This window comes from Bidens hawaiensis, unplaced genomic scaffold (genome assembly GCF_021521415.1).
Source record: "Bidens hawaiensis isolate Kalapana, Puna unplaced genomic scaffold, B.hawaiensis_p1.1 tig00060324_1, whole genome shotgun sequence".
NCBI classification, from domain to species: domain Eukaryota; kingdom Viridiplantae; phylum Streptophyta; class Magnoliopsida; order Asterales; family Asteraceae; genus Bidens; species Bidens hawaiensis.
Genome location: NW_027500886.1, coordinates 37,525 through 64,769, shown reverse-complemented (window position 1 = coordinate 64,769; position 27,245 = coordinate 37,525). Strand labels below are relative to the sequence as shown.

Sequence of the window (27,245 nt, the reverse complement as noted above, 5' to 3'; positions counted from 1 at the left end):
CATGATGGAATATCGCGTCTCAGGGTCTGTCAGCACCCGACTCACATAGTATATTGGCGTTTGGATCCCCTTGCGATCCACCAATAATACTGCGCCGATGGCGCGGTCTCCAGCTGACAAGTACAATGTTAGGGTTTCGCCAGGAAGTGGAGCTGTGAGCGCGGGCAGCTTTATGAGACATTCTTTTATCTCACTGAAAGCTTGCTCAGCCTCAGGCGTCCACTTGAATTGGCTCTTCTTCAAGCAGTTCCTCAAAGTGTTAACGAATGGAGTAGATTTGCTGGCGTGGTTCGCTAGGAACCTGTTGATTGACACCAATCTACCATTCAGCTTCTGAACCTCTTTCATGGTGGATGGTGAAGGCATGTCAAGGATGGCTTCCACCTTTTCAGGGTTCACCTTGAAACCATCCTTAGTGACCATTACACCAAGAAATTTCCCCTCTTCCGCGCCGAAAGTACATTTGGTCGGGTTGAGCTTCATGTTAACTTCCGTTAGGCGCTGAAGAGTTTCCTCGATGTCTTTGAGCATTTGTCTCTCCTCCCTGCTCTTGATGACCAAATCATCAACGTAGACTTCTAGATTTCTTCCGATTTGTTCACTGAAAACCGAATCCATAAGTCTCTGATAGGTGGCGCCCGCATTCTTTAAACCAAAGGGCATTTTTGTGTAACAAAAAACACCCTTGTCGGTTCTGAAGGCAGTCTTGTCTTCGTCTTGTGGTGCCATTTGAATCTGGTGATAGCCTTTGTAGGCATCCAGGAAACATTTGAGCTTGAATGGCGCCACGGAGTCCACCTTTGCGTCGATGTTTGGAAGGGGGTAACAGTCTTTCGGACATGCTTTGTTGAGGTCCTTGAAGTCAATACACATCCTCCATGACCCGTTGCTTTTCTTTACCATCACAGGATTGGCTACCCACGTCTGGTATCGGATCGGGCGGATGATGTTTGCGCGCAACAGGTCCTCAACTTGCTCATTCATGGCCTTCGCCTTTTCATCCCCCATGATTCTCTTTTTCTGAGCAATTGGCTCCACCGACTTGAACGTGTTAAGAGAATGTTGCGCCAAGTCTCGCGGGACCCCAGTCATATCGGAGTGTTGCCACGCGAAGACCGACGTGTATTTTGTGAGCAACCTTTTCATTCTCAATCTCATTTCGTCTGAAATGGTAGCGCCAATTGTGACCGTTTGCTCTGGGAATTTTGGGTTTAAAATCCACTTCTCTGGCGCATTGTCCGCCATTGGAAGTTTCATTCTCCCTTCCCGCGGCGTACTTGTCACTGCGCACAAATGATCGCGGTAGACAAATGTTACACCTGTTGGTGTAGGGAACCCTAATGCGCCGTGCGCTGGCGACGGTACAACATTAAATTGAGCAATCGTTCCCCTACCCAGGATCATATTGTGGCATGACGTGGTGGGCAAGACCAAGAAGTTGACAACTTCGGCTCGCTTGTGCTCATCATCCCCCATAGTTAGTTCAAACTGAATCTGGCCTAGGGGATGGATGATTTCATTTGAAACACCACAGATTGGTGCGTTCACAATTTCGAGCCGCGCCTGGTCTGCCGGGTCTAACTTTCTGAAACATTGCTCATACATAATGTCAGATTCGCTTCCAGTGTCCACCAGGACTTTTGACACTTCGTAATGAGCAATGTGTGTGGTGATGACGAGAGGACTGCTGATTGAAGGGCCTCCCCTGATTCTCGGGAAGATGACTTGCTGCTCGCGCCAATCTCCGTGGAATTGCGCTCTTCTCTTTTTTGACGCCTGCCCTTGTCGTCCCCCCTCATCCACACAGATTCTTTTGTATTTCTTGCTGGCAGAGGCTCCTTCCGGTTGCTCATCTTCTATTCTTTGGTTTTTCACCAAGTGAGCCAGCCTGCCTGATTTTACATCCTTCTCGATCGCATCCTTTAAATGATGGCATGCGTCGGTGTTGTGGCCCGGGGACCTGTGAAATTCACAATATTTGCCACTGTTTTGCGGTCCCTTGTAGTGTAGTTGCTTGGGGGGCTTGAATTGGACATTCTCAGTACTTAACACCTGTGAAGGTGTTTTAGTGAGAGGAGTCCATATTCTTGGCAGAGGTCTGCTTGGATCTCTGCCGCCCTCCCTCTTGTCACCCTCCCCGCGATTACGAACATCTTTTTGGGGCTGGGGTGAGCTTGGTTGCGCTTGCTTTTCTGCGGAAGAAAAACTTGTTGGCTGCAACCTGGACCATACAGAGTTCTGTTTGGCCCTCTTCTCTTTGCTGCGCGGTGATTCAGCCTGATGCGCTCTTTCTCTTGCCCTATCTTGGGCAATCTGTTTTTCATTTCTCGCGAAAACTCGCGATGCCTCCATTAACTTGGCCCACGTGGTGGGCATGCCATCTTTGCTTACGAGAGCTCGTCGTAATTGATCACTGCGCGCGCCTTGTATAAAGGCCACGCGCAGGAGTTGCTCGGTTATACCTCCGATTGCCAGAGACTCCTGATTGAACCGAGTGATGTAATCTTCAATCGTTTCATCATTCCTGCGTACGCAGTGCATGATGTCATCGGGATCGCGCGTGTGCCTGCGCTGCTGTACGAAGTGGGCTTGGAACTTTTCTAATAGTTCCTCGAACCCATCAATTTGCCCAGTCGGCAAGCTCTCGAACCATACCCGCGCCGCGCCCGTTAGGCAGCGAGCAAACATATGACACCATGTTGGCATCGTCCAGCTCTCTAGGTTTCCCGTGTTGTAAAAACCTTGCAAGAAATCGTCTGGATCTGTCGTGCCGTCATATTTACCCAAACCACTTGGCATCTTGGTCTTGTGCTGGATGGGAGCCTGCGCGATGCGCGCAGTGAACTTTGAGTGTTTCACCAAGATGGCTGGTCTGTAGGGTGTGGTTACGTCCACTTGCCCTCTGACTGGTGGGCTGTACGGCATGTGCAGATCCAAATCGGCTCTGGCTCCAGGCGCCATGTTCACAGGCGCGCGGAGCTGTGAGCCTCCTGCATGAGTATCCCGCGTCTTCCTCATGCTATGCACTTCTTCATCACTGAACTCAGTGTGTGCAGTGTGAACAGAATGTCCTTCTTCCGGCGCGCGCGGCCTTTTTGTAGTCTGCTTATCAAACGCTTGCCTTTGTGTTTGGTCGGCTAGCTTCTTCTGTTTGACCATTTCATTGTACTTTTCCATCAGACGCCGCTGCTCGTTTATGAGCCATTCATTCGGATCATTTGTTTCTTCTTCTGGACCCATTGGTCCTTTCAGTTTCGCGCCGGCCATATTTTGTAACGTGAGATCGTCTGGAGGAGTTTCAGTCTGGCCGTGAGGGGTTGTGACGAAGGGACGGTTGCTGGTGGTACGCGTAGAATCACGCAGAACCCTCAGAACCTGCTGTCCGTCGTTAACACCCTCACGTTCAATATCCTCCAGAGCTTGATCAACGTTACGAACGCCAGAAACCATGGTGATTGATTTTTTTTTTATGTAGATCTGATGAGATCTGATTGCCGATGTAACAGTGGATGGCGCCAATGAAGAAACGTGGATCTACTCACTGGTAGCAGATCTACTTTCCTCGGGTGTGATTATACTATTTCACCGATGGTTCTTCTGGATCTGTGTTCTTCCACCTACAAAATGAACAGCGCCGTTACTTACCCCTCAGAAAGGGACAGAGGGGTCCTATTTGGGGTAACCCTCCGGCGTGAGAATAAGTATATGTAGGGGAAGATGATAATGTCAGAGTAAGGGACTTTGGAAAGTATTGCTTAAAATGCTGAATACTGTATGTTACTCTGTATGATTGTGTGATTGAATATGCTTCAATGTGAATCAATGTGTCTGTAACTGTGTACGTTATGATGTATTTATAGTGCTAGGGTTTCCACTGATTGAGCTGAGACCAGTTTAGGGTTTTGTTGGCCTCCTCCAATCGATTTGCGCCACGTGTCCTCGGAGACACCTGGTGCTCTTTCATTGGTTATAATCACGTGGTAACCCATGAGTCATGCTGAGCTGTCCACCTTTCACTTAGCAGCTGTCAACATCAGCATATCCTTATTCCTTAAAAAGATGCCTTCTGGAAGGTTGTCTGACGTGCACAATCAAGGTTGCCCTAATCCTGATTTGGATAAGGACGAGGTTGATTATGCGCATGTGTGATATGCGCCCATCCTGAGGATGCGCGAGGTCTTCTCTTTATTCTCACGCGCAGATGTGATACGCACAAGCATGTAATATGCGTCACGCGCGGATGCCCCACACGTAGCTGCGCCATGCGCAACTGTGATATGGGTGGGCATGTATGATGCGCGAGCATGTGATATGCGCCGCGCGCGGATGCGCCACGCACGATGTGATATGCATAAGCATATATGATGCGTGAGCATGTGATACGCGCGAGCATATGTGATGCATGGGCACATGTGATATGTGCAAGCATATGTGATGCTTGAGCATATGTGATATGTGCAAGCATGTGATGCTTGAGCATATGCGATATGCGCTGTGCGCATAAGTTTTGGCTTTGCGCCTTGATAATATCTTTGATTTCTAATGTCTTGTATATATCTTGTGGGTTGACCCGCCCCGCTCGATGTTGAGGCGGGTACATACCTCTTCAATTAGTCTTAAACCGACTTTATTTTCTATAGCCAGTTATGGTTGAACATGTGAACCAAAATACCAAATCGATGGTTGAACTGATTTTTTTTAAATACTTTCAAAATACTATTTACTGAGTTATCACTATTTCAAGTTTCATATTTGGTAATTATTTAGAACTTTATATATTTTGTTAAGTGTTAAGAAATAGATGACAATGAATATTATACGGTAATCCTAAGTTCCTAACCTAACAAGTGCCATAGCAAAAACTACATATTTGGCCACAACCCAATAGACTCGATAACTTCTAGGGATGGTCCCTCCTTTTATTTCCCATTTTAAAAATTAATATTTTAAGATTTGGAGCTTAAAATTGACAATACCTACTCAATATATCGTTTATAACAAGTTAGCCTACCTTGCCCATTCGAAAATAAATAATAGTATACGGCCAGCAGTTAATATTAATAAATAAACAATTTATTGCAATGCACATCCAGTCAAATAGGTAACACAATACACAAAGCAATAACGATAGCACGCGATCAAATACTTTTTAATTTCCAACTTTAGAATTCGCTAGAAAATTTTCTTTTAGCGTTTAGGTTTTCGATTTGCCTTTTGGTGGTTTTTTTAGGAGTTTTTGGTGTTTTTTTCGTCTGTCTTTTGGTTTTGTAAGTTGTTTTTTTTGGAGTTTTTGTTAGTTTCCGCTAACTTTTTTTATGAAATTTAAGTTATTGTTAAATGAAATAATAACCCGTAACTTGATATTAATAATTAAACAATTTATGTAATATGTAATTGTAACCGTGCGTTAAAGTCAGTACAATAGTTATATTAAATTTTGTACTTATGCCACAACCAAACGACGGAAACGACAGACCATATCAAACCAAATATAAATATTTGGCAGAAACGGTAAAACCAAAGAGTCGGCTTTGAGTTTTACGTTGACGAATACGTTAAAAACTATTAACACTTGTTAATGTTTTTCTTGTCTTGTGCTATTTTTAAGGATATTGATACTTTGATACCTTGGATTCTAGAGACTTCAGTTCCTACGTTGTTAGCGTCAAACAAATCTTAGGTTTCTTTAATTATTATTATTTTAGTAATTCCATTTGGAACACTGGTGTCGTGGCTGTCAGTTTATGATAAAATATTAAAATAAATTATTCGATAAGAGTAAATAATAATATTGCGAGATACATTACGTGGGTGACAAATCAACCATCAATATATATAGTATAAAATGCGGCAATTTTTATGCAACTTAAATTAAAGAAAGCTGATTTGATAATTGATAGGACAGCTTAAGAATATTTGTACAATACATGTATTTGTAAAGATGAAAAATAAGTCATTTATAAATGCCTGTCTTGATGATATTATAACGATACATAGAAGATAAACTAATTGTACAACCTAACTAAATTCATATCGGTCATAGATCAGAGATATTCTTGGTTTATAAGTAAATGTCTTGCCTATTAAGTCGTCAACATGCTTTGGGCTTAATGCTAGTGGATGAGAGGAGTGCTCGTGCTCATGTGGGACTAGTAAGAGGATGGGTGACCTTATGGGAAATCTCCACCTGGACAATTAAAAACAAATTCGTGAGTTGTACTGTGAGCTCTGCAAAACAGACAATATTTGTGATGCGATGGGTCGGATGTTGCAGATGTAATGGCTCACCCGACACTTTAAAAAATTAAACTCCTAGTGAGCAATTGTAATATTTTATATTTATTACGTATTCTTATAAACGTATTTTTGTTATATGTTCTCTAATATAGCTAATTTTATATTAATTATGTGATCCAACCAAATTTCCGAACTAAATCGATAAATTTATAATCAAATATTCATATGATAAACTTCTGGCGCTAAATATAAGACCGTGTGTAGTGGCTAGATCCCCTATGAGGGCGTTTTGCATCATGTGACGTCACGTCATCGTATGGACTTTTTGATAAAATAAGAAAAAGGTATCGTGGATCCAGCCCCTACCAATCATTATCCTATTAGTTATTAAAAATAATACAACTAAACCAATCCACAAATTAAAAATAAACTCTTCCCTTCATCCGGCACTTTGTGGGAAGTGCTCCAGACCTTCAAAGAGCCCAAAACACCCCATGGGGTGGTGTTTCCGTACGCTTTGGGGCAACCTTTAAAGTAAATTATTAATTATGAATCCACCACCTTACAGAATTGTGATGAGATAGGCCGTGATCGAACACGCGACTTTGTTCACCTAATGTGTTCAAAGTGATTTGCATTAGTCTATGAAAATATGTAAGCTTCAGAGTTGACTTTGTTTGGACAATTTATGGTCTTGAATTTGGTGTTGAAGAGGTTATAGACAGTTTATGGTGTTGAATTAGGTAGACTCTAGAGAGGCCCCAATAATATTAATAATAATACTGTTAAAAGAGAACCTGATGAATTATTTTCGAATTATTGATGAGGTATAACTATATTACTATTTTAATCAAAAGATATGAAATATCCAAATGAGGATGAATTCAATACTAGTTTTTATCATCATGTACATTTAAAGTTTTTCTAGGGTCTTCTAATGGTGGACACACTAGCAGACGTGTCCTCTTATTCATCTTTCATTATACTTTGTACAAATAGTCAAATACATATAAAATCAACTGTTTAATCCAGATGGCATTTGATTATGTGAACATGAAAACAAAAGCTCATTTTGAATGCATACATCCTAAATCATTTGTCAAAGATTTATTTTGGTAACACCATTGTTTTTTTTAACCATAATTAATTAACATGTTGAAACATATGTTCACTCGAATCAAAGCAAAATATGATCATAGGCATCCCCAATACTTTCTTCTTTTGCCAATTGCCATAGGGTATACACCTGAAAACTTGGATAATAAAACCGATTCAGTCCATAAGCGCAGACCTTTCGGCTACAGCCTCAAAACTCGTTGGGCACCATATAGATTCGACGCACACTCACATCCCGACTATCACACACCAATAGACGTTCCCTTTATAATTAGCTAAAAATACTCATTTTCTTCGGCTATAATAATATCCACCGCCTGTATGATGTGGGTACCTATGGCGGGACCCGGACCTGCCGCCATGACCATCCCACGAGTGGCCTCTGTAAACCACCCTACCACCACCAGTTTGACTCCAGCCAGCTGGCAAATTCCCCAATGCATTGAGTTCCTCTTCTTCTCTATCGTTATATTCCAACACCAGTCTCTTAATATCCTGTTTCTCTTCCAACTCCGCCGCTTCTTTCTGCTTTGTGCTCTGCACAAGCGAGCAGTCGCTCGGTATCAACATCTGTTTCGTTTGCTGCTTGCTGCCTCGCTTGACCAAGACTTTGACCGGCACTTCCTTACGTTCTCCAGACTCGTAATCTACTGCCTCGTCGCCACTTTCTCCCTCACTCACCCTTCCGACCGTGGGACCCTCGAAAATGTTCATTGGTATCATCATGTTTAGTGTCGGACGGGCCCGCAACTCGAGTTTCCTTGAATCCAAACTTTCCTGCATCAGAGCCCTAAATTCTCGGTCAAAGTCAGCCTCTTCCTCAGGGTCAACTACCATCACTTTCTGCCTAACATGAAATTCATTATCCTCATCAGAAGCTTGACCACCATAATCGTCCTCGCTGTCACACGCCTCATCATCAAGCTCGTCCTCGTCATCATTCCCGTCTGGATCCATTGTGCTACCTTGCGATGCACTGTCATGTCCCCCGTTACCTTCTTCGTGGGCCCTGCCATTTTCTTCAATACCATTTGCAGCAACTTGACCATTGACCGACGAGCTTCCAGATGCAGTGGTTAAAACAGTTGGTTTATCCTTCTCACTGCTAACCTTTTCAGTTAAAACTGTGCGTTCATTCTCCTCAAGCTGAACAAGAGCAGCATCGACTTCTTCAATGGTTAGATAACGAGTCATGTTGGGGCGCAAATCAGCGAATAAGTCCTGTAAACGATTGAATTATTAAGTTATGATATAACGGGTGTGTTAAATTAGTTAATGAGAGAGAGGTTGAATAACTAACCTGCAAATCAAATTCTACATCGAGAGGAAGTGCACCTTTACTGAGTATGTATCGTTGAAAATGAATCAAAAACCGATCCAGTTTCCTCTTGGATGAACCTCGACCAAAGTAGTGCCCGCAAGTCTCGAGAAGTGTGATTATCAATCTGATTCTGAAGCAGTCTTCAGGCGGATCAAGCACATCTTGCTATTTAAAGAGATAAAAAAACAGATTAAAATATAACAAATTACAACATATAAAAGATTCACTTGTACCTCTTCGGTCCCGTGACCAAAAACGAGAATCAAATATAACGTATCGAAAATAACTGAAGAATCCACATGTTCATAGTTGTATAGCTCGCCTAAAAACCGCATATGAGCAATTCGTCTTTGTTGCATCCCGTATTCGTTTACCTCCAATCCTAACCGAATTTCCTCCAAAACCTGTAAAATAAAATCTGATATTATAATGCGATGCGAATATAATTTACAACTACTGCTAAAACTTAATGATAATAAGATATAAAGAATAACTAACCTCGTCAACTACAGCAACTGCAAACTCATCATGATAGCGGCTCAATCCAGCAGTTAGTGAAGCAATCAAGTGAATTTGACCATATTTTCCTTTGTGAACCTTCAGAAAGCATTTTAACAAATACGGTTCACATTCACTCCATGGTAGCTTACGGAGTTGTCTCAGTACTTGCTCAATTGTTGTCTTATCCAGGTCTGTGAAAAGTAACTTTCTAATATACTGCGAAAGATTATTCAACATCAATGTCAATAATATATCATGAACTCGCATATTCTTGTAACAAAATAATAATAATAATAATAATAATAATAATAAAATTAATAATAATAATAATAGTACCTGATGCATAGGAGGACGAACTTTAGAGACTCGTGCAGATCGTTCAGGTGGTTTGCATAGATAATACGCGTTTTCAACAAGGGTACTGTGTCGAGGATCCAAATTCTTAACGTTTTTTAGGCGCATGAGAATTTCCAGCATGTTTGCCATACGCACGTTGGTATCCGGGTACCGGTAAAGATACCTGCCACATGTCTCAAGGAGATTGCATGCCACATCAATGTTGTGATGGGTAAAGTCGTCTAAACAAGCCTGTCAAAAGAAACAGTGAATCAGCATGCACTCAAATGTGTTTAATGAAATTTCTCAAGTTACCTTTAGACAACTGAAGATGAGCCCAGATGGTGCAATCTTAAACTTGCAAAGCTCTCCGATAAAACGAATGTTTTTTATCTTAGTCTCGATGTTCATTTGATCCTGAAATATTAATGATTAGTAATAAATAATATGAAATTATATACAAGAAAGAAAAATTAATAATAAAACCTTTTTATTGATGAGGAAGTTGAACTCTTCCTCTAGTAACTGCAAAAGCATAGAAGGCACATCCTTCATACAAGTTGACAATGTGGCAACCATACGCGAGTAATACGGTAGCAGTTCCAAAGATGTCCTAGGTACATTAAACAGGGCTCTAACAAGCTTTTTGCGGGATGATTTTGAGTTTAAATAACAAAACTCCACCTGAAATTACATAAATATAAAATAAACAAACTTACATGGAAAGTGGATAGATTTTAAAAGGGGAAATTGTATTACAGTCAACTGGTCAATCAAGTCACGGCTCACACAACCAGGAAGCCTCTGCAACAAACCATCCAAGTTGGTTCCTTCGGGACCTCTAAGCTTCTCCTTCTCGGCTTCAACATCTTTTTCCTTTTCCTTTCCTTTATTATCTTTGTCTGATTCCTTTGTACTTTCTTTATCTTTTTCATCTTCATCTTTCTTTTTTTCACTTTTACCGTCCGTTAAAACTGCGACATCCACAGTGTCATGACCTTGGTCAGGTTCATGTGTTGAATCCTGCATAATTTTAAACGTGTAACGGTTGCAAGGAGATATTTAAAATGTCAGATCTGCTAAAAGTACTTACACTTGGTTGATCTTGTGTTTTTGATGATTGATCGGTCACTTTCTGCTCCGCTTCTCCCAGTAACACAGCAGGAACAAACGCTCTAAGAACACGAGCATAAAAATTTAAATTTTCCATCATCTCTACTTTTGAAAATGAATGTAAAAAAAAACAAACCTAAGATCAGGTAAACATTCATAAAAGCTTTTAGTATCTTCATCATCCCATAACGCTTCCGCAACAGAAGTTTCTTTTCCAGTACCAGAAGATGCCACATCATCACCTACTGTGAGCCTTGTGTGACCATCTTCAGGCATAACAGGTGGTAGCATATCAAGGGCTTCTGCTAAACTACACACCAGAAATTAAAAAAAAAATTAAAAAGAATAACAATTTAAAAAGGCAACGTACAAAAAGCGTTTAAATAGAACTTACGCGGACACACCCCGATACAGTTGGTCATAAGACTTCCTTAGTTTTTCATATGAAGAAGCATTTTCCTCACTGAGCTCACCTTTTGCATTTAAAATCTTTGCATTCTCATGCTCTAATTGGCGCAGTGACTTCACAAATTTACAACAGAAAAAAGACATTTGATCAAACAAAAAGATTTCTCCACTGTTACAAGGTAATATGAACACTTACAGCATGGTCAGACCGAAGCAGTTCAGCTGCTGCATCATAATATGTCTGAAACGCCTTTTTGAATACCTTCTTATGATCCGCAGTGATATTAAGCCCCTTGAAAAACTGCATACTAACTCCAGTTAACAATACACTATAAAAGAATATAATATACACCATACAATAAGTTAACCTAAAAGATAACGCACCTCTTCAACAAGATCTTCTCCAGCATGCGGGAGTCCTATGAAATACCTGGCTTGTCTTGCAAAACTAGCAAGAAGAGACAAATTTGTATGAGCTAGATCTCTATCTTTTAAATGTTCTAAACTGGCAAGATCCTTAATAATAGTCACAAAAACAGAAGCATCTTCTATAACTCCATCAAAGAAAAGTTCTAGAAGAAGTTTTAAAGCACTGCGTTTCTTCATGGCCTTCAAATTCCTGTCTGCATCTGCGTCTTCTGCAGACTTCCCGGGAAAGAAGGTTTTCATGAGCCCTTGGACCAAAGTTGGAGAAAAGTCTTTGTATCTTTGATGAAGCAATGAACAGACCTAATTTACATAATAATATAAGTAAATAAAAACGAAACCTTGTATAGTTGTGTCTAAAACATTATATAAGTATTAATTACCTGAACTGCAGCCTGTATGTCTGAACTTTTCAACTTAGCATCGCATATTGCAGCCACCGCTTCACTAACAAACTTACTTAAATTAACATTTTTTAACTCATCCATCAAACTTTCACGCTGCTCTTCATTGATCTGTTTGAGTTTCTTAATAACAGCTGTATTACGCTTGATGCTGGAGTCCAATGTTCTAAGTGCTCCGGAGTCTAGTGCAAAACAATTAAAATAATTTCAATAATCAATTAAAGAAAAAAATTAAAAATTGTTTTCCACACAATGAGTACTAACTAACCAGGTCTTTCGGGATTTAGATTAGTTTGTCGAAGAGCTAATTTTGCTATTAATGACTCCTTTAATTCTTCACGACGAGATACCTGTAATATATAATAAGCATTAATGATAGTAAAAAAAAGATCCATGTTTTCTACACTGATAAACTTTATACCTCATCGTCTTGCTTGTTCTGACTATCACCAACACCATGTGAATCGTCATCAGGATGTTCCATCTTCTTACTTGCAAAAAGTAAAAACAAACTTCAACCTGCTGAGAATAACCTTAGGAAAATAGTTAGTGATAATATTCATGTATACTCATGTATATATATTTTATTTTGAACAGCAAACTTACAATACTCTTAAAACTTCCAAAATTCGTATAAATATACAATACTTGCCTGGGTTAGAACTAGGGGTGTGCAAAGCCAGTTCAGTTATAGGGGAATAACTATCACCGAGGTTTGGTTACAGGTTATGGAAGACTGCTTAGCCATAACAATAACGAAATGGTCGGTTTATGGATCAATTACGGTTAAGTTCTGTGATTTTTCCAATGTATTTTTATGTTTTTTCCTTTGTTCAGTTGTTCTAGTTAAAATTTGTTCGGTTATGGTGTTCCAAGCTCAATTTTGAAGTTTCAATTTTCAAAGCTAAAATATGTCAGTTCCAGGTTCCAAGCTTAATTATGATGTTCCAAGCTACGTTATAAACAGTTGCAGCATAGAAGTAAATGTTTGAAGCTGGAAACATATGTACAAAAGTTGGAAATAGAGATATAGAATTTGGAAAACCATAAGCATACAATGTTCGGTCCAGTTTCGGTTAACGTTTATTAACAGAGACACATTAACCATAACTGTCGGTTTTAGGGGTGAGCAGAAAACCGAATTAACCAAACCGAAATCGACTATAACCGAACCGAAACCAAAAATAACCGAAAACCAAACGATTTGTATATTCAAAAAACCGATGACTTTGGTTTCGGTTTCACCTAATAACCGAACCAAACCATGCTCAGCCCTAGTACTCAGTTTTATTCAGTTATGGTAATTTTGGTTAATATTTAAGGGTGATCAGAAAACCGAATTAACCAAACCGAAACCGAAAATAATCGAAAACCAAACGGTTTGTATATTCAAAAAACCGATGACTTTGGTTTCGGTTTCGCCTAATAACCGCGCCGAACCATGCTCAGCCCTAGTCAGTTTTATTCAGTTATGGTAAGTTTGGTTAATATTTCGGTTAAAGGTTCGGTTTTTGCTCTGCACATTATTATTTGATAAACTAACAGCAACAACTAAATAACCTGATTCCACAAAAACCTAAGGTACAGTGTGGCTAGGGTTTCACTTAATACTAATAGAACATGACGTTGCATAATTGATTATAAACTACTTCAATTGGTACGGGTGAAAACAACGCTTGATATAACCTAAAACACATAGCCCTAATTTATAACAGTTAAAATTACAGAGATGTAGAACACATACATACCTCGAAATTGTGTGTTGACGAGATGAATTGGATGCTTGTTAGAGCGTTGTAGCAGTTATGTGAGAGATGAATTGGATGATCATTGGAGATTGGTGATGATTTTATGCGATCAATTGAGATATATGGGGAAATTAGGGTTCGTATTCTGTTTATTTGGGGCTTCTGATGATTTTGATTTTACGTGTGCAACTTATGCATCGATATAACTGGAAATATTACTTTCCAAATTATTAATGTTTTAGAAAATAATAATGACCGTCTTATTGTTTAGTCAAAATATGACACATAAGTTAACTGTGCAATATAAACGTGTTCAGTGTAACACTTTAACCAAATTAACTAAACGAGTTGTGTTACGTGACTAATGAATTGATGGGTGATGATCAGGTTTGGATGTTTTGATAGGGTTGTTGGGTCGTAGAAAAATTAGTAAAACGGGATAGTGGGTCGACCTGTTTGATTGATCATGTTGACGTGTCCTAAATATGGCCCGCTTAGCTAAACAGTTCAACCCAAACAAAGTCTTTTTTTAAACGGGTTAGATATGTCAACCTAAAACTTGATTATTCTTGTGTCGTATTTAAAATATGATTAGAATGACCAAAAATAGAAACGAATAGAAAAGCGTACATGTATGATCTCACTTATAGCAGAGCTATTGCTGAAATGAGATAGAGAGACAGTTCTGAATTCAAACAACATATGAAATAACTATGTATAATAATGTACATGTTTTATATGAATTATACAGCTTTAAAAAAAAAGACTTGCAGGTTAGTTATATCAAGATGTGTTGTAAATGTGTTATTTTGAAGTGGTTGATTGTCACGTTGTATGCATTGATGTAGATTTAAAGGGTGTATGGATTAACCTTTTGATAGGAACAACTTCAATAGTCACATAATCACATTACACCATTGAATATTTAATAATTTAGAAGTTTACAGTGCACATTTTATTAGAATCTTCTGATCTTGATTCGATATTCCAAAAAAAAACGAAAACCATCCGTGATAAATCTTGCTCTGGAGTATATCCATATTATATCTATATTTTTTTATTTATATATAATACATAACAAGGTAATAAAAACCAAAAAAATGTAATAACAACAATAAAACTACATTTTAACACAGTCCTACAATTTTACATGTAACATGTCTGCAACAAAAATGTAAAACCAAACATCATGTAACAAGATCGAGTTCATCACGACATGGAGGAACAACATCTAATCTCATCATACTCCTATATTCACCCGGAACAGGCGCACCCGCTTGCACACACAACTCCACAACCGCGGGAGCCTTACCATAAAACCTCTTCAGATCATTAGACAACGGAGGCCCTGACACATCAGCAACATGCCATACATAATTGGGTCCCACCAAATCAAAAACCGTCGCTTCTTGCCACGCGTGCATACCATTTCTAGATTGATGTTTCGACGCCCGACAATTTCTAACTTTATGCCCCTTGGGACCCACCTGAACCTCGGGACAATATCCACATGTATGCACTCCGTATCTTTCCATTATCTTTTGCACCCCTGATATCATCTCAAACCATGAATCAAGTGTCAAGATGCTTAATTCCTTCGAAGTCAACCCTTTGGTCAACGAAAGATCTAACCTTGAGTCATTCGTGGTATCTTCAATGGCTACTAAGTTTGTTTCTGACTCAAAATCAACAATTCTACCTTCTATGCTGTAAACGGGTAGGGTTCTTCTCTTTGTAGGGTGGTTTTCAAGATTCAGCCCGGCTTGTATGCAGAGCTCTACAATGGCGGGAAGTTGTTTAACTTTACGACTCTCATTGTGTAAAACTCTGGGCTTTCCAACACGGTCAAAGAGATGGTAGCATTTAGGAAAATAAATTACATCATGAATTCTTCCTTTTCGCCAGACGTGTGTAGCATTTCTTAGACCACTTTTTGGACCGGTGCAAGTCCTGATCTCATGCCCTACTTGACCAATGTGAACCTCAAAACAATGGCTGAAAAGCAGTACATAATTTGGGTTATGGTTTATCTTAACGGGCCAAATAGACTATGAAATTTGAATGATTTATACCAAATGCATAATGGATTCTTATCAATGGATCAAACTACATGAAACGAAGCTGGTTGAAAATGTAAGGTATATTGGTTTATACGGTTATACCTGCATCGAAGAACTGGAACAACATTCACAAGCTTTGATAAACCCAATAATATCAACTCTCTAGCTCGATAAACTTGATGGGCTACACCAACAAGTTCAGGAAGAAGCAGACCGTTATCAGGTGGCTCTTCTAGAAGTTTGCATGGTTGTAATTTTCTTGCTTCTCTCTCTTGCTTGGCTCTCTGAACCAAAACTTTCATAGGTGTTGGGTAGGGTTTTCTCTCAGACTTGCTCTTAGCGGGTTTCGGTATGTCTGCATACAGATGATCATAGTCGCCATCTGGTGCGTCGGTTGTCTCTACTGTTAGGGTTCTTGAAAAAACTAGAAGGTGGGTAGGACTTAATTGGAGCTTCTTCAAAGAATCAAAATGATGAAAGATTGATGAGGATAAATATGTTCGGTGCATCGAATGATCCGCTATAGAGCTGTCATGGTAAATAAAAAGGGAAACCATCAGGTAAGAGTGTAAGACGATTAAAGTTTCAAGCTTTATTAAATTACCAGGAAACAGTCTTTAAGGCAATATGAATGATACTAATTAGGAGTGAGCAACTTAACCGCCATAACCGTTAAACCGAACCATAACCGAACCGATTTTAACCGATAACCGACATAACTGGTGGGTCGGTTTAATGAATTTTTAAAAACCGCCAAATACGGGTCGGTTTTGGTTAAAGATAAATCCATAACCGCTATAACTTAACCGACCCATTTATTTAACCAACAATATGTTTAGTATGTTTGGGATTAACTTCTACCAAACATGTTGTTGGATTATATCATTTTGATGTTTTTGGTTCAACGTTTGTTATCAAATTAATTCGGATTTCATTGTTGGATTATATAAAGTCATTCTTTTTTTGAATATTTGGTATTAATATTATGGATTATATACTTTGTTAGATTATGTCATGTCATCTTTTGTAATAACTGGTACCAAACTTCTAGGTCCAGTTACATTGTTTTGGTTACAGTTAACCGACCCATAACCGACTCACTATAACCTACAAAATCGATTAACCGAAACCGCCATAACGGATCGGTTATGGTTATGGTTATCCATTCCATTAACCGACATATCAGTTATGGCTATGAGTTTGGCTCAAAACCGCCCCAAACCGATCCATGCACACCCCTAGATACTATGATGATAACTGATAACTTGTATATTAGTATATTACAAATATGTAGAGGGCCTGCCTCTTTAGAAATTCTCAAAACATTTACATAAAGGCAAAGGACGATCATAACTGTGAAGAGGACTTTATCAAAGTCATGAGCATTGACTCAGCTGATTGAACTCAATGAAAAAATACAGGATTGCATGGCTGTGTAATATGATAAATTGGTATGCATTTATTAAGCAGGTAATTTTTCGTCTTCAATACTCATTATGTGCTTAGCACAAAAAATACAATGACCCAATTCTTAAAATGAGTCACTTCTGATAAACTCGGTCTGGATTGCCAGACTTGCTACAAACTATGGATGCTACTTGCAACTTTAAAATCCAAGTGAACAAAATGTATCAGAGTCTACTCAACCTAAGACATTAGATGTACCAAATTAACCATGCAATATACTTTTAACAAATTGTTAAAATAAAAATGAGTAAACTTTATAATTGATGTCAAATGTATTTTGTATTATTTATTAAATTTTAATTGGTAATTTAAATTTAACAAAATGCAGCCGCATAACCAAGCAAGTCTCACACAGGCATTTCATCAAACAGTTGGTATGCATTTCTTAAAAACAATGTAGCCATGCCAAATTGGATTCGTTGCTATATTGAAGCAATCATGGGTAAATTTTAACACTTGCAATTGTAAATCGAAAAGAGTTTACTACCTGCAAGTGGATGGCCAGCATGAACAGTGGGTGATTCAATTGATAAGAAATTGTGTATTCGGTGGGTTTTAGCGATATTATACCTTCGGTTTAGGTCCTCAATTGCTACCCAAATACCCAATTCCGGTGTTAAATCGTTCTTTTTGTGAAATTTTGGAGTTTCACTCGGGTCGGGTATATCCGGGTACGAGTAAGTCCGACCCAAATAGCTCATAATACAAATCAATTCATTTGTTTTATCCCTAACTCAACCTCCCTTTAGGGTGTTTGGGATTCTTATATTCTTATTTTTACCTTGTTATGACTTGTAACTTAGAAAAAGTATGTGTTTGAGATTACTTTTTAACTTTTTTTTTTGGGTTATATGTGTTAAATCTTTTATATTTCATAGAAACATCCAAACGATTTACAATGAAGTGACAGGTAAGCGGACAACAAGCTGCGCCGCAACCCCCTTTTGGATAGCAAACCCAATCCGACTAACTTAGAGGAAAAGGTAATACAAATTTGTGACTTATGACTTTTCTTTATAAAGATGTAAAAATAAGGAATCTCAAACATCCCCTTATTCTTATTAAGAGAACGGTGGTTGTCGTTCTTGGTTTTGATCAAATATGTGTCTTTAGTCCAATAGTTTTAAATCTGCAATTAGTTGGAACGGGTTTAATTGCAGGTGGAAACAAAGCTATAAGACGAAAATCGTAAATTTGGTCAAAGCACAAGGACAACAACCACAATTCTCTTAATAAGAATAAGGGGGTGTTTGGGAAACCAACAGACGAATAGACAAGTGTAATAGGAAACCAACATACAAAAATAGCCACATTTTTTTCAACTAATCACACTTATCTATTTATATTAAACCCTTACACATGTTTATTGTTTTAGTTAGTGAATACCCCTTCACCTACCTAACAATGGTGTGACAATAACTTTTGTTAGTTAAAACCCAACCATTAAACATGGTTTAAATATGAAAATTAGATTGGTGGGTAATGAGAGACACTACGTGTGACTATGATATTAAATAAAACTAGGTAACAACCAGTCGCGTTGTGGCGGTGCAACAACAAGAACTCGGTCGGTATTAGTTAAGTTTGTTACAACACCGGAACTAGAAACGTCCAAAACGATTTCGGCACACGTATAACTACTGATTAAAATGACATGAACTAGAAACGTCCAAAACGATTTCGGCACACGTATAACTACTGATTAAAATGACATGAATTTGATCGGTATCGGTTTGGTTCGTTATGGTACCTCAGTAGACGACGATAATAGTAACAACACTCGTATAACTTATGATACAAAAAATTAGCATATTTAAAACGATGTTTATTCGATGGGTAAAACTTTTGCCCGATGGCAGCAGGAACCGACATGAATTTGGTTGATTTTGGAATAAACCCAAATAACAATTTCATCAAATTAAATTATTTAAAACACATAAAATAAAACAAAAAAGAAGCAAATGCAATACTAACTACTGATTAAAATGGCATGAATTTGATCGTAAAATTTATACACCAAAGAAAGAAGCCATTAACGCATGTCCACATACAAGCCTCAAACATGTATTCAACGTATGCTTGTTTTAAAGTACTACAAACTACTAACACACAAAACAATCGTATTTGATTCATCATCATCATCATCATCGTACTCAGTATATCCCACCAATAGCAATGCTATGGTAGGGTTTGAGGAGGGTAAGATGTAGACAGCCTTACCTCTATCCCATAGGGATAGAGAGGCTGCTTCCGGTGAGACCCCCGGCTCGATAGTAGTTTTGAATCAAGCCTTGGACATAAGACACATAACACTCAATCATCGGGACACCGGCTGATTTGTGCATGTGCCCTTGTCTTTCGGCTATCAACGCCACCACATGATGCCTGATTAACCTTCCGCCACTTTTAACGTTATTTTCACGTGATTAGTAAAATAACGTCAAAATTAGTGCAATTTTACTTTTGCCCACCCAAGGGTTCACACATATATACATTATATGTGCGCACCGCAAGCAGGGCGTCGTATTTGATTAGACATCACAATATTATAACTAAACCCATTAATAAACCTAATACAAAATTCAAAAATAACTTCATGACATCAACCACTGATATTTATCTATGTATATATAATGATTTAGTTATTATGTACCAAAAATATCTAAAATAGATCATTAATTTATTTATAAACTAAATCAAGCAATGTTCACAAATATTAACGCAGAAAGAAATGATATTATTAACTATTTTATGGTTGATGACTCTATACGACAAGTCCATAACATCAACTATGACAAAGCCTACTTATTTATTGGCTTAAAAGTTAAAAATTGGAACCATGTGGAGATAACGGTCAAGGTTAACATCAAAAAGTCAAAATGGCCCAGGCAATAAAGACATAGAATTGACTTTGAGTCTCAAGTCAAGTTCACAACTCATTATGTGTACTTATTTGACTATAAATTTATATACAAATTAGTTTCCCAAAAAATTAAAATAAAATTGAATTGATTGTATAAAATCTGAAAATAAGTAGGTTATGATTGTTTATAAATTGTTAAAATGTATGTTAATGAACTTTCATAACATGTTTACTTATATTTATTTATATATTTATTTATATATATATATACAATTCAACTGAGTATTTTTTGTTACCAATTGAATTTGAACTCTCACATATACGAAGGCAAAGCCTTGTATATACAATTATACTCATATAGTTATGAACCTTTGAATATAGTCTAAAACCCTTTTATTGCATTTTCAATTTTTAATAGTTTTGCCTTATTTGTTTTAGCTCAAACTTTTTGTATATTTTATTTCCATACTTGCTGATTTTATGAAAATATTGTTTTAGTTTATATATTGGATGTGTACTCTTAATAGGATCTTTAATAAACAAAAGTACATGTTTATGATTTAAACCCACCTGTGCCACCATGTGAGAATGATGTATTTTCATTTGAAAAACATACACTTAACTTCATACACACTCATGGTTGAATAAGAGCACAAAATATTCGTGAAGCTCAGAATTGAGCTTTGTATAAAATTAAACTCAGATTAAGATGCGAGTTCGTTTAAGTTTGGGTTGTGATTTAAATAGTTCATGAGTCACTCAACTAAATTACAATATGAACCAAACAACATTATGTACTTTTCAAAAGATCTTAAATACTAATGCATCATGCTTATTATCCACAAAAATGCATTCGATTTTGTTCACACGTCGAGTCAGGCTTATCTATGGACTCGAGATTGAAAACAAACTAGTCAGTTTGGTTTGTCTGATTTTTTTAAAGCAAGTTTTGAGTCACGAGTTGAACACCCATATTACGTAGAGGGGCCATTGCTCCATTTGTTGAATATTCTTGAGACGAGGTGGACATAAATCAATTTATTTTATACGTTATGATTGTATAGAAACCAAGTCAATTAACAACCAGTCTAACAGCTATTTATTTATTGGCTTGAATGTTAAAATCATATATGTGAATACATTTAACATTATAAAAGTCAAAATGGCCCAAGGCTAGTCATGTCCACACATTCACTGTGCGGACTCCTTTGACCAAAAAGTATATAAAAACAAAATAATAACAAAAACTTGGTTATCATTAATGAATAATGATAACTTATCATTGACTATATCATTCTCAGTTGTCATTTGTCACTCTGTGTGAACACTTTTGACTATAAATAACCCATAACCATTCACACTCAACACACTCCTTTCTCCACACTTGCCCCCTCTTCTCTCATTTTTAAAAAAAGTGCTTTGTTTGACCAATGGAAAGTCAAAGTAAAATGGTTGAAGTTAAAGGCCCTAAAAGAACAAGGGTTGCAAGGCTTCCACCAAGAAGAGGTGAAATCAAAGCTAAAATTTTTAAGCTTTTGGTCAAGAATGTCAAAAGTGTTATATCCATTAAGACCCCTTCTTCATGTTGTCAAAATTCTTTGAAGGAGTGATTGTTTCAATCATCTTAGTCTACCTTTAATTAGTGTTTTTTTGTTTTTTTCATAAGCAAACCGCTTTCATACCAAAATCATCCATCCATTTTGAAGTTATTGTATTATGTTATATGTGTGATAATGTAATCATGTTGAGTTGCGATGATAATTGTGTACGCTCTTTTATAAAATGTATGAAAGCATTTCACTAAGGAATGTATATGGATGGGTTTAATTCAAAAATAATATTCAGTACAAAGCCGTGTAAACACATATATGTAACGTTGACCAATTTAGTAGAAGGAGAGGGAATCTTTATGTAGTTGCGTAACAATAAACCATTAGATGTATGTATTTATGAATTTCAACGCGTTTTCACTTTAACTGAAAATTGACTCGCGTAATAAATATATATAGTTATTCATGTCTAATTTAATCAAGTTATATAATTTTATTTGCGAAATACATTACAGACGAGCATAAGATGTATTTGTATAAAAATACTGAAGAAGTTATATTGAAATGATGAGAAAATCATATTCTCTGTCATTTGAACTTCTGATATCGCCGGCTTGAGCACAAACTACAAGACGGTCACTTTAAGTATTCAAAGCGACATTCGAAAGCTTCATATTTTCATATTAAGTCTGCTTAAGCCGCTACCAAATCCTTACTTCACTCGTTAATTATTACTTTGATATTAGTCAGGAAATTGAAGAATTCATGCAAACACTTCAAAATTCTCTCATTCCAAGTTTGACTTTTTCATTGTTGTTACTATCCGTATGCCTTTCAAACCATCTACATTCACAACCCAACTCAATATTTGATTTAAAAGTGTAATCAATATCAATGATTTGTCTAAACTTGATCGTTTATTAATTGTTATGATAAATAATGTTTACAAATAACCTTATTTATAAACTTAATAACTTTTAATCAATAATAATCCTTATTAGACTAACCTAAAAATAACTAAAAAACACTAGGGGTATGTTTGGTTGGAGCATGGAGGTAATGGAATGGAAAGGACAATAGAATGAAATGAACAGTATTACCATTTATTTGTCTTGTTTGGTTGACATATTAGAATGAAACAAATTATTATTATTTATTTGCTAACAAAAGAGGTGGGGGGGGGGGGGGGGGAATAAAATAGAAATAATAAAAATTCTCATATCTCAATATAAATAAAAGTATTCAATTTTTTTTTCGCAACAGTAGCGATGGTGGTGCCAGTGAAGCCAATGATGGTGGCGGTCAGGCAGTAACCATGGTGGTGGTGGTAGTGGCAATAATGGTGGTGGGGATGGCGGTGGTGGGTACGACGACGGTGGTGGTAGCACTAGTGGTCAGTTGGTTGTGGCGATTTAGTGGCGGTGGCAACGTGGTGGCGGTGGCGGTGGCGATGGTGGTGGTCAAGTAGTGGTCGCGACGATGGCGGTGGAGGTCAGGTGGTGACGGTGGCTGCGACGGTGGTGACGTTCAGGTAGTGGCGGTGATTCTCACGTACTGTTGTTGAGAAAGTATTGTGAAAAAGGAATAAAATGAAAAACAAAATATTAAAAGAAATTATTTTGATAGAAAACAAACTAACAAACTCTAGTAGGAAGTTGTATTTGAACAAAACATAATACAAAGTCATCTAAAAGGTTTAAAGACATCAAATAAGAAAATAACTCATTTAAGAAAATTATAATGGTTTTAACGAAATAAGATTCCTTTTATAATAACCCATCTTTTTTTATTTCTCACAATAATTCATTTCATTTCCTATTATTACTACATACCAAACACTACCTAAGTTTTCTAAATAATACAAATTACCTTGTACTTACGAAGTTACATATGGTTACTCTAACGTCATTAAATAAAACTATCTTGATCTCCAATCATGCTTACGAAGTTACATATGGTTACTCTAACATCATTAAATAAAACTATCTTGATCTCCAATCATGCTTATTGCTTATGTATTTTCTAATATCGATTGCTCATCAGTTTCATTGCTATTCATTTTCAATTTTTTAATTGATTCGATAGAATTAAGTTGCCTTTTCGATAAAAACGTTTTCACAGTTGAAGACCTGCTTTGATTGTATTGAATCAATCTGTACAGATCTTTTTGTATTGCTCTCATTAACTATTCCTTTCACAAACATTTCTAATTATTTTTTGTTTATCGATGTCGCTTTTGTTTGTTAGTGGTTGGTTTGATTGGATAAAATAATTATAGTTACTTTTGATACATTATAACACAGACAAAACTTGTTAGCTCAACTGAAATGTATGTCAATTGATGGTAAGTAGGGGTGTTTTTCGGGTAATTTAATTGGATTTTAGATAGTTCGGATCAGGTTATTCGGGTTTGAGCATAAAGGCAATTGACCCAAGAACTGACCCAAATAAGTTCGGGTTGAACGGGTCGGGTAATTCGGGTCGAGTTTAACAAGTAAAAAAATCAACTTTAGCAACATCATAAATATATAAAACCAATATATTATAATTTAGAGGACATCTAGTACTCAAATATAAAACATGATTGAATATCTCATTAGTATAGAATGTGATTATAGGACATCCAACATAAACATTCAGCTACAAACTGATTATAGATTGAATAGTACTGAACATAATTAGTATGAAACATAATATAAAACATATTTATATACATTATTACCTTGAATCAATTAGAACGAAAACAAAGATTCTGTCAAGTTGTTAATGTTATTGTGCTGCTTCCAATGGAATTGAAAATAAAGAATGTCCGATCAGTTATCAATACATATAAATATATATATATATATATATATATATATATATACCATTTAGTATTTAGGGTTCATTAAATTAATTTTGAGGCTGATTAACACATGTCGAGTAATAGCACCTTAAATGGCGCTATAGTGATATACGCATGTTGAAGTTATAACATTGTCGCATCCCTTGGTTAACCTACTTCGGGTTATTCGGGTCAATCTGAATGTCAGGATACCAACCCAAATAGTTAATCTCGGGTTCGGGTAAGATGTTTAAACGAGTTGGATAGATTTGGTCGGGTTATTCGGGTCTTGGGTCGCCTTGGGTCGGGTTTCTTATTCGGATACGGTAAAAAACACACCCCTAATTGTAACTACTTCTACTTCTTTTGTTCATAACTTATTTAATTATTGTCTGGATATCCACTGCTAGAACATAGTAAAAAACTGAAAAAACACTTCGGTTTTGAAATACAGAATCTAAGAATAGTATTGAACAAGTTGGTGTAACTGTAACTATTGAGCAGGGCCGGCTTCGAAAAGCAGAAAAAAAAATTTGGGCCAAAGACGAAATAGTTTTTGGGCCTTAAGTAAAAGGAACGTTTGTTGGGTTTAAACAATTTAATTTTAAATGAGTTTACTAAATTATGATTTGAGTTGTGTAAAAAAATTTTGTATAAATAAGCTTAAAAAATGTCTCATATGAGACTAGAACCCACAACCTTTTGGTTAAATGTCATACCCATTTACCACTAGACCAAGCTAATTGTTATGTAATTGTGTTAAAATATTGATTATACATATTTTTTCATACAAATATATAAGAAAAAAATTTGAAAAAAAAAATTTTCGGGCCTAGCGGGGTGTCGGGCCTATGATCGTCGACTACCCCGCCATGCCTTAAGGCCGCCCCTGCTATTGAGTTGGGTTAAAAATGGGTAAATACGAGGTTTAATTAAACTTTTGATAAAAATAAAAGCTAAACATGTTTGATTTGCTTATATCGAAATATGTTACAATGAAAATTTCTAACATTTTGATAATTTTAATTAAATGATATAGCTAATTACGGTTTTAGTCATTATAATTTGACCTAAATAACTTGTTTAGTCTAATAGTTTTACTTTTTACTTTTTTATTTCATCAGTTTTATGTTTGTTTTTTATTTGAACGGCCAACAAATATAGAATGCCTAGATATTCCGTACAAGCGACCAAATGACAAAAGATTACCGCCAGCTAGCCCAACACAGCTGTACGGAGCCCCTAAGCGCCTCCAAGTTATCCTTAGTTCCGGGTAGAGGTGCACAAAAAACCCGTACCCGAAAAAATACCAGGAACCGGGTTTTTTATACCCGGGTATACTATACCCGAAACCGGAACCGACCATACCCGTAAGGTATGGATAGGGTATGCATTTGGAGCTCAATACCCGTACCCGGAAATCCGGAACCGTACCCGATTTCTACCCGTAAGTACCTGGAACCGGTCATACCCTATACCCATACCTGGTTATACCCGATACCAATTTTCTAATACTCGAAATAATACATGAGTTTCACAATATATATTATGTTTACTTCACAACTTTTATGTTTAAGTTTTTTTAAAATACATATTATTAAGTAACTAATTTGTACTTAAGTGGATTTACGGTTTTTGTAATATAGTTTAATTATTTTTATAAACGGTTTTTGTAATATAGTTTAATTATTTTTATAAATTAGAAAGCAAATTTAAATTTCAAACAAATTTAAAAATGTATAAAAAACTAGAAATTCAAAACCTGGTATTAATACCCGGACACATACCCGGTTCCAATACACGGTTATACCCGAACTCGATCATACCCTACCCGGGTACATATGTAGAGTTTTTCTCCTCAATACCCTACCCGATTTCTCTTAATAGCCGATTTTCCAATACCCGATCATGCCCGAACCCGGGTATTAGAAAAAACTCGATTTGTGCACCTCTATTTTCGGGGATAACCCACCGGCCCGGAGGCCCACTGGTGGTAACCCGGATGCTCTCATGATCGAATTAGAGATCACAAAGATTCTAGTCTTCCTTTGTAAGAATAAATATATGGATATGTATATTTATGTATGGCCTACATGATCATTTATATTATAATAGATCAAAGTTAATTAAATTATACCTTATTAATATAATAATAAGGTATAATTTAATTAACTTTGATCTATTATAATATAAATGATCAAGTAGGCCATACATAAATATACATATCCATATTTTTATTCTTACATTCTCCCACTTGGCCAAATAATTATTTATTATGAGCATTAGATTAGTCTGCAGATTTTAACACTCATTTTAGCTTTAAACTTAAACTGGAGCAGAGAAATACAATCATTGAATTGAACATCAGCTCAAGACCTCCATTAATCATACTGCAGTCCTTGTTTAAAACCTAAGTAGTTATGATCAAAATTATATAAGTAAGCCCTTCAAATATTTGATTTGTATAATAATTTGTCTATATGTCATTACGCATGCAGAACATATTAAGAGACATACAAAATCAAAACCGAGGAAATGTTATTAAATAAAATGTAAATAAGTACAATATGCAATTAAATAAGGTCTTCAGTAAATCCCATATTAGCAACATGTTCTTCAAAAACTTTAGGTGGGAGACCTTTAGTCATCGGATCCGCTAGCATATTATGTGTACTAATATACTCAATACAAAGCTTATTTTTCTCAACTCGTTCACGCACGAACAAATACTTTGTATCAAGATATAAACCAGATCCAGTCGAACTGTTACTGTTCGATAAATAAACGGCAGCTGAATTATCACAATAAAGCTTCAATGATCTAGAAATAGAATTGACTAATTTGAGCCCAGAAATCAGATTTTTAAGCAAC

The 27,245-nt window shown here is 36.8% G+C and overlaps 2 protein-coding genes across 2 annotated transcripts; both read right to left on the bottom strand.

Annotated features, from left to right (window-relative positions):
• Positions 1–6,951: 6,951 nt before the first annotated feature.
• Positions 6,952–13,748, bottom strand: LOC143603015 (regulator of nonsense transcripts UPF2-like). The gene is made up of 17 exons (XM_077079951.1): positions 13,611–13,748; positions 12,284–12,381; positions 12,131–12,212; positions 11,842–12,044; positions 11,417–11,761; positions 11,229–11,333; positions 11,019–11,146; positions 10,761–10,934; positions 10,605–10,686; positions 10,271–10,534; positions 9,998–10,195; positions 9,827–9,928; positions 9,512–9,763; positions 9,173–9,391; positions 8,908–9,078; positions 8,654–8,839; positions 6,952–8,574 (listed from the first exon to the last, which is right to left on the bottom strand). The coding sequence occupies exons 2-17, from the start codon at positions 12,344–12,346 to the stop codon at positions 7,639–7,641; spliced, it is 3,510 nt and encodes a 1,169-aa protein (XP_076936066.1). The 5' UTR covers positions 12,347–12,381; positions 13,611–13,748; the 3' UTR covers positions 6,952–7,638.
• Positions 13,749–14,713: 965 nt separating this feature from the next.
• LOC143603017 (APO protein 3, mitochondrial-like) lies at positions 14,714–16,179 on the bottom strand. Its single transcript, XM_077079954.1, has 2 exons — positions 15,773–16,179; positions 14,714–15,605 (listed from the first exon to the last, which is right to left on the bottom strand). The coding sequence occupies exons 1-2, from the start codon at positions 16,177–16,179 to the stop codon at positions 14,798–14,800; spliced, it is 1,215 nt and encodes a 404-aa protein (XP_076936069.1). The 3' UTR covers positions 14,714–14,797.
• Between the last annotated feature and the right edge of the window lie 11,066 nt (positions 16,180–27,245).